Here is a 16,443-nt window from a genome sequence, read left to right on the forward strand (position 1 = left end):
GCAGCACAACATAATCAGCTTCATGATGAACTGGTGATCATTTTGTTAATTATTGTGATAATTCAAAATTAAGTAAGCTACTGCAAGAAATTCGAATAGTTTGCAATGAAAAATAGAAGTCTCTGTGACTTTGCGTTTGGTGCATGTTAGTCATATGTTGCTGCATACCAAATGTAGTTAAAATTTGGAACTATTCTTTAAACTTGGGATGGTATCTATAACTCACACCGTTCTCAAGAAAAAATATTGTAGATAGCATTCCCATTTAAACAATAAAGCAAGAATTAAATATTCATAGCACTATTTATCTCATAAACAGTTTGAAATATTGAAACAAGATTTTGGCAAATGATAACCCGCAAAGAGGAGAGTATGGTGGCATATGGTTACTGTGTGTGAACTTCCTTATCGAATGTGAAATACAAGTACTTACAGATATTTTTCAGAATAATAATGTCATTTTTAAGGGTCATTGACAGCTGGTGAAACAAGAATTATGACAGGTTCCTAGTAGACCATAAGTATTTCACGGGACATGGCTCTGTCATTCACAATAGGATTCACAGCAATTGTAACAGTTGTGGATTCAACTAGCAAAGTGTTGTGGGATTGCCTCTGTTCTCTCCACATGAGAATGCCTTCTGCAAGTGATTTCCTTAACACTGTAAATGATTTATATATCATACAGAACTTTCTTTTGCAGTGAGCAATGTTACTGGAAAACACAATCATCTAAAATGCCTAGAAAATTTTGGTACAGTGTTTTATAGATACAAACATTTTCATTCAATCGTACTATAAGCAGTTGCAGATGCTCTGCTCATGAGAAATTCATTGTAATAGATGTTAGAGGATACAGGAAGTGAAGCGATGTTGGTATATTTTATTCTTCTTATTCTTGATTTAAGGAGGGAAGTGTAGTATACACCAGATTATCCACTGTCAGAGATATCAGTTGCATTGCCTTTTGTATTCATTGGAGATGAGATGTATCGATTGTTGAGCCATTTTATCAAATCTTACAGTCAACGGATTTTAGATCTGGGGAAAGAATATGTCAACTAACACCTTGCCAGACCACAATGATCAATTGAATGCACTTTTGGAATAATGAGCAATAAGTGGAGCATATTTTGGAAGATAATAGAAACTTCATCACAATTTGCTAACAGTATTGTGAAATATATATATGTTTAGCACAACCCTGGCATTGGCCTAGAAGGATCCCTGAGTGTTGATAAGCAACATACAGTACAAATTGATCATTCTATGCACGGCACCTATCAGACAGGACAAACCCTTAAGGGAACTTCAAATGTAGCTATCCAAATGAAAGACAGTTTTACAAACTTTTTCTCCCACAGTAAAAAAATGATTTTGATGAGTTTGTCAGCTATGCTATTTTAATTTTATTATTGCCTCTCATCTTAAGAAAGTGAAAGAAATAAGAGAGAATTGAATGTATTTTGTGCTTGTAGTCTGTAATTCTGATGCCACATCAGTGCATAAGTTGTCCAAAATGAATGAATGATGATTGTTTTCTCATTGGTCCCATAAAGGACAAAAGGACAATGAGTAAAATAGCTGCTATCATAGCATCCAGTGGTGCCATTTTCTCAAGAGAACAACAAAAGAAACACAAGCACCAGCAACAGCCACATGCTGCCAGTGTTGCCAGAGTCACTCAAATGCTCTAGTTACTGCTCTCACAGACAGACATTTTTGATTCCTTCAGTACTGCTCTGTGTCACTTTGCTACGCAGCACTCTGCTTGCAGCACCACATGGGTGTGGCCCTTGCACCGTCTCTGCCTGGAGCGATGCGACCGTGTAACAGCCTGCCACTCATCCTGCAATGAGTACATATCTTCCTTGTTGGGTAAGCTGTAAGTTGCCTTGGCAGCAGAGCCTGTAGGTGAAACAAGCAACACCTTAGGTGTCCCATGCAGCATGCCAGTTTTTCTGCTGCTACCACAGCCTGAGGTAGCACCCTACAGGTGGCTGACCATAGCTATAAGGGTCTTTAGTAGTTCATGAACTGTGACCAGCTCCTCCTGTGTCCACATGCAGCATGCACACACCCTATCCATCCTACTACTGTTAACTTAAGAATTAAAATGTGAAAAAAGAGAGAAAAAGATAAATATGTGACTTAATAGTCTCATGAAGCTTCACCAATGAAAGCTGGCAGCTGACTGATCTGTGGCCAGTGATCATTGGCCATCCAAAACAAAAAAAATGGCTCCATGATACCATTACTAAAACATTATACTGCACTTCTCAAATACAAAAATATGCAATGACTGGTTAGTCTTCTGGTACCTCACCAACAAAGACTTGACACCTGACTGGACTGTTGATGAATGACACTGCATTGTGTTCAGCGATGAGTAGCGGTTGTGGCCTGGATGGCCATTGTGAGCAAGTATGGCTACGATCTGGGGAGAGCGCCTATTCTTCCATTGTTTTAAAGAGGCGTAAGTGTGCACCCATGGTCTAGGGACAGCGTCTTCGATTCATAATTGAAACGCCTTTGGTCTCGGGTTTGAATTGCGCCGCGATTAAATTTTGATTAATAATCATCATTGGCGGCTGATGACTTCCGGCATAAGAAGTCACCCCTCATTCTACCTGTTGATCACTGCTGATTCAGAAGGCAATGGAAATCACTGCATTAAAGACACGTAACATGTATCCTCAGGACATATGGCCTGTAACTGAAGAAGTGTCATGATGATCTCTCCATTGGCAAAAGATCTCCGGGAGGGGACTGCCAAGGGGGAGGTTACCTTGAGAAAAAGATTGAATGATCAACAGAAGGATAATATTCTACGAGTTGGGGCGTGGAAGTCAGAAGCTTTAATGTGGTAGGGAAACTAGAAAACCTGAAAATGGAAATGCAAAGGCTCAATCTAGATATAGTAGGGGCCAGTGAAGTGGAAAGAAGACAAGGATTTCTGGTCAGATGAGTTTAGGGTAATATCAACAGCAGCAGAAAATGGTATAATAGGAGTAGGATTTGTTATGAGGAGGAAGGTAGGGCAGAGAGTGTGTTACTGTGAACAGTTCAGTGATAGGGTTGTTCTTATCAGAATCGACAGCAAACCAACACCGACAACGATAGTTCAGGTATACGTGCCGATGTCACAAGCTGAAGATGAAGAGAGAGAGAAAGTTTATGAGGATATTGAAAGGGTCATACAGTATGTAAAGGGATATGAAAATCTAATAGTCATGGGAGACTGGACTGCAGTTGTAGGGGAAGGAGTAGAAGAAAAGGTTACAGGAGAATATGGGCTTGAGACAAGGAATGAGAGAAGAGAAAGATTAATTGAGTTCTGTAACAAGTTTCAGCTAGTAATAGCAAATACTATGTTCAAGAATCGCAAGAGGAGGAGGGGGTATACTTGGAAAAGGCCGGGTGGTACAGGAAGATTTCAGTTAGATTACATCATGGTCAGACAGAGATTCTGAAATCAGGTACTGGATTGTAAGTCGTATCCAGGAGCAGACTCAGATCACAATATAGTAGTGATGAAGAGTGGGCTGAAGTTTAAGACATGTCAGCAAGAATCAATACACAAAGAAGTGGGATACGGTTGAAATTCTCTAAGGCTATAGATGCAGCAGTAAGAAATAGCTTAGAAGGCAGTACAGTTGAAGAGGAATGAACGTCTCTAAAATGGGCCATCACAGAAGTTGGGAAGGAAAACATAAGTACAAAGAACGTAACTGCAAATAAACCATGAGTAACAGAAGAAATACTTCAATTGATCGATGAAAGGAGGAAGTACAAAAATGTTCTGGGAAACTCAGGAGTAGAGAAATACAAGTCACTGAAGAATGAAATAAATAGGAAGTGCAGGGAAGCTAAGACTAAATGGCTGCAGGAAAAATGTGAAGACATCGAAAAAGAAATGATTGTCGGAAGGACATACTCGGCACACAGGAAAGTCAAAACAACCTTCGGCAACATAAAAGCAAGGGTGATAACATTAAGAGTGCATCTGGAATTCCACTATTAAATGCAGAGGAGAGAGCAGATGAGTGGAAAAAATACCTTGAAAGTCTCTATGAGGGGGGAGATTTGTCTGATGATGTGATAGAAGAAGAAACAGTAGTCGATTTAGAAGAGATAGGTGATCCAGTATTAGAATCAGAATTTAAAAGCGCTTTGGAGGACTTAAGATCAAATAAGGCAGAAGGGATAGATAACATTCCCTCAGAATTTCTAAAATCAAGAAGAGGCAACAAATCGACAAGTCACATTGGTGTGTAGAATGTATGAGTCTGGCGACATACCATCTGACTTTCGGAAAAGCATCAACCACACAATTCCGATGACAGAAAGAGCTGACAAGTGCGAGAATTATCGCACAGCTCATGCATCCAAGTTGCTTACAAGAATAGTATACAGAAGAATGGAAAAGAAAATTGAGGATGTGCTAGATGATGATCAGTTTGGTTTAGGAAAGGTAAAGGCATGGAAAGGCAATTCTGACGTTGCGGTTAATAATGGAAGCAAGACTAAAGAAAAATAAAGACATGCTCATAGGATTTGTCAACCTGGAAAAAACATTCGACAATGTAAAATGGTGGAAGTCGTTCGAAATTCTGAGAAAAGTAGGGGTAAGAAATTCTGAGAAAAGTAGGGGTAAGCTATAGGGAGAAACAGCTCATATACAGTATGTACAACAGCCAAGAAGGGATAATAAGAGTGGACGACCTAGAACGAAGTGCTCATATTAAAATGGGTGTAAGACAAGGATGTAGCCGTTCACTCCTACTGTTCAATATGTACATTGAGGAAGCAATGATGGAAATAAAAGAATGGTTCAGGAGTGGAATTAAAATTAAAGGTGAAAGGATATCAATGATATGATTCACTGACGACATTGCTATCCTGAGTGAAAGTGAAGAAAAATTGCATGATGTGCTGAACAGAATGAACAGACTTATGAGTACTGAGTGTGGACTGAGAATAAATTGAGGAAAGACGAAGGTAATGAGAAGTAGTAGAAATGAGAACAGTGAGAAACTTAACATCATGATTGATGGTCACGATGTAGATGAAGTTAAGGAACTCTGCTACCTATACAGTAAAATAATCAATGATGGACAGAGCAAGGAGGACATCAAAAACAGACTAGCAATGTCAAAAAGGGCATTCCTGGCCAAGGGAAGTCTACTAATATCAAATATCGGCCATAATTTGAGGAAGAAATTTCTGAGAACGTGCGTCTGGAGTACAGCATAGTATGGTAGTGAAACATGGACTGTGGGAAAACCGGAACAAAAGAGAATCGAAGCATTTGAGATGTGCTGCTACAGACGAATGTTGAAAATTAGGTGGACTGATAAGGTAAGGAATGAGGAGTTTCTGTGCAGAATCGGAGAGGAAAGGAATATGTAGAATGCACTGATATAAGGAGAAGAGACAGGATGATAGGACATCTGTTAAGACATGAGGGAATGACTTCCATGCTACTAGAGAGAGCTGTAGAGGGCAAAAACTGTAGAGGAAGACAGAGATTGGAATACATCCAGCAAATAATTGAGGACGTAGGTTGCAAGTACTACTCTGAGATGAAGAGGTTAACACTGGGGAGGAATTTGTGGCGGGCCACATCAAACCAGTCAGAAGACTGATGACCAAAAAGAAAAAGAGCAGTGTTTCTTCAACCACCATGGTGTGAGAGACCATTGGATATGATTTTGGTAACAGCTGTTAGTGATTGAGGGTCCTATGGTGGCACAATGGTAAGTCACGGACATACGGTGCCCTTGTATGTTACCTCTCATACGATAGTGTGATGGTTTTCAACAAGGTAATGCTCTTACACACATGGCACATGTCTCTATGAACTTTCTGCATGATGTTGGCATACTCCCATGGCCAACAAGATCTCCAGGTCTGTCCACAGTAGAACTTGTGTGTGACTGTGGGACCAGCTTGAATGTCAACTTCATATTAGTCCAGGGTATCATGGACCAGTTACAACAGTTGTGGATCAAATTGGCTCAGGACAGTATGAAGTGGTTTTGTGATAAACTTTCCAACAGAATCACTGCATTCTCTAGGCCAGAGGGGATGCAACATCATAGCAATAAGTGGGCTCATACTGCCAAGTTTTTCAAAAATTTCCACACTCTACTTCACCACTCTTACACTTTCACAAAATTTGAGGTAAAGTAAGGTAGTGAGTGGAAATTTGTGAAAAACTGAGTGAAAACAATGCATTAAATAGCAGTTGATTGAGACACCGACCAGAGACACGAAACAGGACCAAAAATTTTGCAGATGACATGCAGTCAAAAAAACTTCGGGAACAAGCACACTAAAACTGGTGTTTAATAATACAGTTCAGTTAGCAATTTAATTTTAAGAAATAAAATTTGACCCACCGAAGATGACACATAGGTGTCGAAACATGTTTGGCTAAATATAAAAATAAACTAATTGTGTTTGCATAAGGCTGATTTTCAAAACAACCCAGTTCTGACAGATCAAAGTTGTTGCATTTTGATTTAAGTTTAAAATGTAGTTTTGAGAGGCCTTTCATTGTACTCAACAAATGCTATTAATTGATGCAAACCTTCTTCATCAGGTGGCTTATTAATAGATCTAAAAAGAAAATTATTAGTTGGCAGTAATCCTCAGTTACATGTGGCTGCACTCCAGTGTACAGTTGTTTTACCTGATTCCATTAATTTTCTCCACACTGACTGTACATACTCCAAACTATTCAAAAATTTCCTGAACTGACAAAACTCATCTGTACACCAGGGGAAATTAAGCATGATTTTAAACATTATATTGCAGTCAGCAGTGGCCCTCCTATGTACTTGAAAGCCTGCTGGTTAGAGTCATATAACTAAATTTGACTAAACAAGAATTCCAGTTCCTAATAAGCATATTACCAAGTCCCACTAGGTGAAACAGATAAGGAGAGTGCTGTGATCATACTCTTTTGAATTCATGGATTCAATTTCAAGCCATTTGACCTCTGGCATGCACCCAGTATCTTTCAGAAACTAATTAATGAAGTTTTTAGAAATTTAGATTTCTATTTTGCATTTGTAGATGACACATTGGTAGCCTCTAGCTTTCCAGTAGAACACACTCAGTATTTAACTATCTTGTTTCAGTGATTGAACTACACACATAAAAAAATTTTTTTTAGCATCTCAGTTCTGAGAGTTCCGGAACCTGTACAGAAAATTGGAACAGAGATCAACATGGACATCATTTCCGACCTTTTTATTGCTCCTGAAAAATTGCATGTTGTACCACCATACAGCGAGACCTTCAGAGGTGGTGGTTCAGATTGCTGTACACATCGGTACCTCTAATACCCAGTAGCACATCCTCTTGTATTGATGCATGTCTTTATTCATCGTGGCATACTATCCACAAGTTCATCAAGGCACTGTTGGCCCAGATTGTCCCACTCCTTAACTGTGATTCAGCGTGGATTTCTCAGAGTGGTTGGTGGATCACGTGTCCATAAACAGCCCTTTTCAATCCATCCCAGACATGTTCAATAGGGTTCATGTCTGGAGAACATGCTGGTCACTCTAGTCGAGTGATGTCATTATCCTGAAGGAAGTCATTCACAAGATGTGCACAAAGTGGGCGTGAACTGTCGTCCATGAAGACTAATGCCTCGCCAATATGCTGCCGATATGGTTGCACTCTTGGCATTCATGTGTCGTACACCCTTTACGGTACCTTCCATGGCCACCAGCGGCGTACGTCGGCCCCACGTAATGCCACCCCAAAACATCAGGGAACCTCCACCTTGCTGCACTCGCTGGACAGTGTGTCTAATGCGTTCAGCCTGACCGGGTTGCCTGCAAACACGTCTCCGACAATTGTCTGGTTGAAGGCGTATGTGACACTCATCGGTGAAGAGAACGTGATGCCAATCCTGAGCAGTACATTCGGCATGTTGTTGGGCCCATCTGTACCGTGCTGCACGGTGTCCTGGTTGCAAAGATGGACCTCGCCGTGGACATCGAAAGTGAAGTTGCACATCATGCAGCCTACTGCACACAGTTTGAGTCGTAACATGACGTCCTGTGGCTGCACGAAAAGCATTATTCAACATGGTGGTGTTGCTGTCAGGGTTCCTCCAAGCCATAATCCTGTAGGTAGCAGTCATCCACTGGAGTAGTAGCCCTTGGGCGGCCTGAGCGAGGCATGTCATCGATAGTTCCTGTCTCTCTGTATCTCCTCCATGTCCGAACAACATCCTTTGGTTCAGTCCAAGACGCCTGAACACTTCCCTTATTGAGAGCCCTTCGTGGCACAAAGTAACAATTTGGACGCGATTGAACTGTGGTATTGACCATCTAGGCATGGTTGAAATACAGACAACACGAGCCTTGCACCTCCCTCCTCATGGAATGACTGGAACTGATAAACTGTCGGACCCCCTCCATCTAATAGGCACTGCTCATGCATGGTTGTTTACATATTTGGGCAGGTTTAGTGACATCTCTGAACAGTCAAAGGGACTGTGTCTGTGATACAATATCCACAGTCAGCATCTATCTTCAGGAGTTCTGGGAACTGGGGTGATGCAAAACTATTTTTGGTGTGCGTATTTTGGGATTAAGGATTGGTGTTGGAAAATCTTTGTTTGGAGCTCAACAAGTTAACCTTTTAGGACATAAGGCTACTCCAGAAGGTACCAGACCAGACCCAGTATGAGTACAAGTGATGCCTAATTTCAAACAGGCAGGAAATTTGTCAAAATTATGTCATTTTTTTGGCATACTGAAGTTTTACTGATGGCGTTTGTAGCATTCCATAGAGTATGAAGCTATCTTAAATGGTTACCTGAGAAAACCAAGAAAAATGATGAAAGAAATGTTCATTGAACAGAAGACGCAATAAGGCAGTTCAAGAAGTGCAAAATGGACCTCACAAATGCTCTCTTAACATCCTCGAATGTAAATAGGGAACTTGTATTATTTGTAGATGCTTCTGATTTTACATACAGCCCAGTGCTGGAACAAAAAAGGAAGAATATGGAAACTACTTGGTTTCTTTTGTGAAATGTTCTTGCCATCCCAAAAGAAATATTCAACATATGATATGGGAACTTCTTAGCATATACATGGTAGTAGGACTCTTGATATTTTTAAAAATATCGGAAATCTGATGTGTTGGTATATAAAAAAAATATCATTATTGGCTCTTGATATATCAAAAACGTGTATCGATATATCAACGAAAAAATATCGATGTATCGGCCTATAAAAATATCAGCTGTGTATTGTAAATATATTATCAGTTTTAGAGCTGTATATGTAAGTATTGATTTATTGTTAGATAATATGTACATCAACAAACTAGCAGGCTGCCTATCCTCCCTTAGAGCAATAACTGAAAGGAAAATGATGCACTTTCACACTTGGCGATAACCGCTTTACTAACAGTGATAACTGTGTGTAAGTGAAAAAGGTATCTGATGGGTCCGTCATTTGGTTTTGTCATTTGTCCAGAACACATTCCTGTTTTTCCATTTCTGCCAATGCCAGTGACTTAGCAGCTGTAGTGTCCAAATTGCGTGACAAAGATAAACGTTGCAGTTTTGTCTGGTAGCACTGAGTGCCGATCACATCAGCATTTCCGCTCCCATGTCTCCCTCAATTGCAAAGACCAATCTTCTCATGTAGATTTTTGTTCATCATTTTCAACAACTGTTTTTGAAGAATGCTGATGTGTTAACGCAACTGGTGTGCTGTTTCTTCACATTGGAAATCTTGTTATTCCAATTCACACTGCCATCCCCCCAGTGTAATTGGACTTCTTCTTTTGTGCCATCTATACTTGCTTCAGGTAGTCAAAGAGAAAGACTGAACTTGATGAAATCCCAAAAAATAATAAGACTCCTTCACACAGTGAAAGTAAAATTATATTCTACTACAATTTCAAAAGAATAACTTCAATTATTTACCAAACCTTGTGGAAAAATTATAATGTAAAATAAAAATACTGGAACTCAGTATTGCCTTTTTGATATTGATATATCGGGGGAAGAAAATATCGCCAATGGTAGTAAGGTACCTTAAATACCCCCTTGAAGGATGTTCATTTGCAGTGTATACTGACCATGCTCATTCAACACATGCTTTTAAACAACAAAACAGCAAGGAAACCCCTATGTAATTGCATCACATACAATTCACATTACAATTGACGACAGGTATCACACACATTTCTGGAAAAGAAAATACTGTGGCTGACAATCTCTCCAGGCTTTAAGAAGTAATATCAATTGATTATGAGAAGACAGCAAATGATCATGTGAGTGATGAGGAAATTGAGAAACTTCAGGCTAATCCTCATATCTCCATAAAGTTTAAACTGCATGAAATCTGTGATGGAAAATTATTACGGTACACTGTATCAATATTTGCCCTTAAGTTGCTCAGAAGTTTAGATATTCAGTCTTTCAGCATTACCACAGTATGAAACACCCTGATAATAATAATAATAATAATAATATGTGTAGGATAGTTGCTGCTCACCATATAGTGGAGATACTGAGTCGCAGGTAGGCACAACAGAAAGACTGTCAAACAAAGCTTTCGGCTAAACAGGCCTTTGTCAGAATATACAAAACACACTGTCTCACACACACACACACACACACAAGCAACTCTCTCTCTCTCTCTCTCTCTCTCTCTCTCTCAAAATGGCTGCCAAGGCCTGGTATTAAGTCTTGTGTGAAGTTATGTTTGAATTTACTTGGACTTGGCAAGATATTCAAAAATGTGCAAAATCATTTATAGAATGCCAAAAGAAAAAGTGATTAGACATACTAAATCTACTGTTGGTCAGTGTCCATGCACAGCTGGATGAAATAATGTGGTACACATTGATCTGATGACCCAGTGCCTCCCTCAAATGAATTCATGAATTGTTTCAAGCACATAGATTGGTTCAATAACGGAACAGGAATCATTCTGCTAAGTGATGTGCAGTCATTCCACTATGTGACATGCAAGTGGAAACGGTGGTGGGAGCGTTTTATAACTCCTGGAACACTAGGTTTGAAGCGTTAGCCAAATAGTGACTGACCAAGGAGCGTAGTTCCAATCAGAGCTTTTCCGTGTGTTAGCTCAGATTTCTGATTCTAAATTAACACAAACTATAGCATATTTTCCACAGTCAAATGGGAAAAATAGAGAGATTCTGTTGAACATTGAAAGCAACCATCAGAGCTCACACTAAAAATAAATGGAATAACATCATTTCTACAATTCCCATAGGACTGGCTGCTTGAGATGCTGTGTGGCACAACTCATTAACATTGCCTGGTAGTTTCATTGTAAGGTCAGAAAATGAACAAGAAGTAGATTTACTAGCATTCACGTCTCTGTTACACCAACATACGGATAAACTACGCCCTTCAGAATGTTCCCACAAGGTAAAGGAAACACCAGTTTTTAGTGAAGACATGTATAAAATGACTCACATATTTGTGATGAATGAGAAAGTTAAAGCTGAACTAGTGGTTCCCTATGAAGGCCCCTATTAAGTCTCAGTGCAAAAAAGAACAAAATATTTGACTCAAAAATTAAGGGTGTGGCAAGTAATGTTTCACTTGGCGAAACTGAAATCAGCCTACGTCCTTGTGAACTCGAACTCCAGTGATACACAAGAAAACCTATCGATCACTTCACCTGTGAGTGAGTCACCCGCATCTCCAAGAGTCTCATCAAACAAAGTTATTTGATTTGGTTGTGTTATTCCCAGAAAGTATAAGTAATTGACTTACATATTGAGGGAGGGGTAGTGATGTAAGATTATGTTTGTGTTCATAACCTACAATTCTGTAAATAGTTCTTCTTTGTACTGACTTTATTTTTCATTGAAAACAAATGACATTTGAAATGCACAGTGTAAGAGCAAGTCCCGATAGCAATTGTTTTATTTGGAGTTTGTGAACTTGATCTTTGGGGGGGGATTTTCAACTTAAAAGTGCTGTATTTTGAGTTTCATTGTACAACAGGACCAGCAATGATCTCACAATGATATACAGTTTGTTATCATAATGCAATGGAAATTAATACATAGGTTCAATATACATTCACACAGAATATGTAAGTATGCTTTATGAAGATAGGTGGTCAGCTGTGGCCTTGCTGAAGGAATCATCCTGTCATTGGCCTGAAATGATTTAGTAAAACGTAAATCAGGATGATTAGACATATCAAACTCCGTCCTCTTGGATATAAATCCAGTTCTTAATAACTGCACTGCTTTATTTGGTTGATACCTAATGTATAATGTTCTTTTTATCTTGGTACATTAGAACTGTTTTCCAGTTCGGAACTTGAAAATGAGAGCTTTTTCTTTCATGGGAAAGTTTTCCTTTCTTCCAGGAGTGCTAGTTCCACTAGGTGTTGAACTTCTATGAAATTTGGAAGACAGGAGAATAGGTACTGGCAGAAGTACATCTGTGAGGGCATGTCATGAGTCATGCTTGAATACCTCAGTAGTCAGCGAAAGGCAAAAGGTGACAGGTTTGAGTCCCAGGTGGGCACACAGTTTTAATCTGCCAGGAAGTTAAAAATAAGTGCACATACTGCTGCAAAGTAAAAATTCATTCTGGAATCAAGACCGCTTCTAGACGGATGCCATTAGGAGGGAAAATTTAAATACCTAAGAGAATGGGTAGGAACTGATCCAACAGAAAATAAGAAGCTGTGAGAGAACAAATAAACAAGATTAATTTAGTTTACAAACCCAGTATCTATTTCTACAATATCAATAATCTTTCGACAAATGGAAATTTAAGAGTTTACGAGACAGTGATCTGAACTGAAGCCTATACATAGGCTAGAGCAGGCATGAAGGATTCTCATTAGCCTATAGAAATTTTGATGAACAGTAGATGGTCAGTATATAAGATGAACAATTGGGAAGAATAAAATAAGGGAAAGGCAGCCACACACCTATAGTGGACTTGAGACACAGAGACATGCAACGGAAAACAGTATTCACAGAAACTTTTGACCTCTTGCTCTTCTTCTAGTCAAAGAACATACATGCACACACAACCACGCAGACATTCAAACACTTACTGCCACAGCAAGATGCAGGGAACAGAAAGAACTGTGTACCTAGAAAGAGAGCATCTTGGACACCATCAGGAAAAGAAAGACTGTGTTCTTTGGACACATCCTTAGAATCTCCACAGGAGGTTGCCATATCAGTTAAAGAAGTTTCTTGTAAGAAACCAAAATATATGGCCTAAAAGAGATACAAAGGCATCTGTAGGAAATGGGAAACAAAAAATTTACAAGACGACTTTCATATAAAATTTTGTATTACCATAGGTTTCCAGGATAAAAACATGAATAGAAGAGCAAAAAAGATTACAGTGTATAAGATTCAGTCTTGGACAAGCATAAAGACCAGAAGAAAATTATCTGATCTGGATTAACATGGTACTCGGATGGCCCAAATGAGAAGAAGACGAAAAAAGTAATGTGGAAGGTTCTAACTATTGAAATTAGTGTGAATAGGGGAGAGAACAAAATGCAGTGAGACAGTGGCAAATAGTTTCTGTGGTACATGAACTGAAAGCTCAAGTTTCTGTTCCAACTTTTTTGATGACTTTGATGTTGAAGTATTGAAGTTTAACCAACATTTCTTCAAATATATTTCCATACAGAAAAACTGTAAAATAATTATGTTGTTTTTTGAATTTGTATCTACTTTAGATCAGAAACCGAAGATTCTGTCAGCTCTGAAGAAGATGAAAGCCCATCAAAACGTGTACCAAGAGATTTGCACTCTGTTGATGTAAATAGCGCACAGTTCAAAGCATTGCCTGCAGATGTTCGACATGAAATTCTTACTGATTTGAGAGAAACGAGAAAGCAGAGTTCTTGGGGTAGACTGCATGAAATGCCAAAGGTACTTGTCCTTTGTTATTGCACGGTTCTAACAGTAATTTCACTAATCAAAGCTTCTTGACTTGTTAGTACACTTTCGTTCACATCATATTCTTTTTCTCTCTCTTGCTGTTGTAGGAGTCTGGAGACTTCTCATCATTTCAGATGAGTCGCTTATTAAAGAGACGTTCTGTTCAAGTTTCCTTAGAACAGGCAGAAAAGGAAATGGGTGGCCATACCCTAAGTTTGCGTGAAATGGAAGAAATGCTTAAGGAACAGGGTGTAAACACATCCTTAAATGTAGGCAGTAGAATAGCTTCTGACAATGTGACAAGGTTTATCTACATTAAGGGTGAGTACAAAAAAATATGATATTGTTTTGTATGTTTTTGTATATTAACCTTTCATTTGTTAAGCTGATATCTGGCTGTGAAGAAAATAGGGCATAAATGGTTCTTTTACCTTAATTATTAATATACAATTTCTTAATTGAAAATAGTATCTCACTCAAATTTGTGTAGAGTGGACTGAAATGAAGTTTGTGTGTTAGTTTTTATATAATGATGTGCAAATGTACATATGAAGCTTTTGTCCTATTTAATCACGAGGGGCTTTGAAATATGGACACGTTCTTTGCTTCTAAAATTTTTTTGATGCTGAAATACTAGGTTGTATTTGCAATTCCTACAGAACAGTAGTATGTTAATATTGATCAGTTCCTTGTATGTGTTTATTCATTCATTGATCTGTGGATCATGTCACAATGATGTGGTTTTGTCATCATAATGCAATGAAGGTAAATAGCTCCAGTTTACATACACACAAGGCAAATAAGTATTTTTATGAGGATAGGACAGTTAGTCGGCCATGACTTGGTGAAGGAACCATTCCAGAATTTGCCAGAAATGATTTAGGAAAACCACAGAAAAGCTAAATCAGGAGGGCCAAACAGATCAAACTCTATCCTCCTGAATATGAAGCCAGTACCATTTCAACTGCACTGCCTCATTCAGTTGATCTTTACTGTTCTCTTTGTAACGTGCGCGTGGGGCACACAATACTCATTAAAACCTGTACTACGGTAAGTGAGTGGGGTTCACCTTACGAGACAGGATTTTTGTACAGATATTGACCGCGTGTTCCTGAATGGAGGCAAATCAGACTTACACTCACTCTGTAATAACAATGATACGTCAAGTAAGTCCGAAATGCAACTACACGTCAGGACGGACAAGAAACAACACAGAAGATGCTACCAATTTGTTAATAATACAGTCGCCAGCCTAATTAGGCATTAACTGAGTTTCTCCCCTGTACAAGTTGGCAGATATTCGTGCAAAGCAACACGTAGTAACACTGCATAATATAGTAAAATTTTAGATCCAGAAAATCTATTGAACTGATAGTTTCACGTTCTGTACTGATATGGAAAAACCATAAATACATAACACTACACTACAATGTATACTACAAAACTTCGTAGTCTATTGATCTGATTAAAATCGGGCATAGGTTACCCTAGAAACAGCACTTTCGAGTCACACACACAATATCAATTTTGATAAAGATAAAAACACTGATAAATTTTGGATTTTATATTGAATTTAACTTTTGCTGGTCAAATCAATTTAGAACACTTCAGAATTCAAATGAATAAAAAGGGGGGGGGGGAGGGGGGTTGTGATCACAGTATTAAAAAAATTGATTACTGGAATCATTATGCGCTCAAGATTTCCAGTATATGAGTTACTACTCTTTTTATCTTATTTCCTGCTTATTTAAATACCTTTATATCTGTTTCAAAATAATTAAACTTCATTACTAAATCAATATTAAAGTTATGTTCCAACTTTGTCAGACCTTCGTTATTCATTTACTGGTTCATTAACAAAACAGTTCTTTAAACACCATTCTAACATAGCTAGGTCTGCAGGTAATTATTATTAACACAAACTTTAATTTTTCATCTCGGGACACTCGGATTGCACAACATTTGGAAAGGACCCTGTCTAGGTTAGTTGTGAGGATAATTAAATGATGGGAAAGTTCTGGTAAAATTTAGGTTATTATTATTCACTCTATGGTCCATACAAATACAGTACTAAAAGTTTCAACCTGCTAGTATCGATGCGGTGGTTGGCAGGTGGCGAGATGGCGAGGCACAGAGCGCACATACAACCACAGCTATGGCTCTTGATGTATCGGCACTTTACTTCTTCTTAGCGTCGCAATACTTTTCCATTTAGTGCCTATGGAATTTTGCCATGCTGTGTGGGATTTGGAACGGCATACCCGAGGCTCAGTGAAGCTACGTCTTCCAGGAGAGCCTCCTCACTCCAGAAGGTGTTGCTCAAACCAGTGCCAAACTCCAACTACTACTGCTGAGCCCGTTGTGTCGTGCAGCGCCCGTGCGCATTTTCCCGCGCTCGCCTACCATCCACCTTTTACCGCTCACTTACAGACAGGGTATTAACCCGAGGTTTTGCATTCTACATCTCCTAACACATTGCCTACGTATGGACCA

General features: G+C 38.9%; 1 protein-coding gene across 2 annotated transcripts in view; it reads left to right on the plus strand.

Annotated features, from left to right (window-relative positions):
• Nucleotides 1-16,443, plus strand: part of LOC126237169 (DNA excision repair protein ERCC-5 homolog) — a 96,116-nt gene that overhangs the window by 12,037 nt on the left and 67,636 nt on the right. For both annotated transcript variants that reach the window (XM_049947027.1, XM_049947026.1), the window contains exons 5-6: nucleotides 13,746-13,941; nucleotides 14,058-14,271. In XM_049947027.1, coding sequence (XP_049802984.1) covers nucleotides 13,746-13,941; nucleotides 14,058-14,271 — 410 coding nt within the window. The remainder of the gene's footprint in view (nucleotides 1-13,745; nucleotides 13,942-14,057; nucleotides 14,272-16,443) is intronic.

The sequence above is a fragment of the Schistocerca nitens genome, chromosome 2 (genome assembly GCF_023898315.1).
Source record: "Schistocerca nitens isolate TAMUIC-IGC-003100 chromosome 2, iqSchNite1.1, whole genome shotgun sequence".
Classification (NCBI taxonomy): domain Eukaryota; kingdom Metazoa; phylum Arthropoda; class Insecta; order Orthoptera; family Acrididae; genus Schistocerca; species Schistocerca nitens.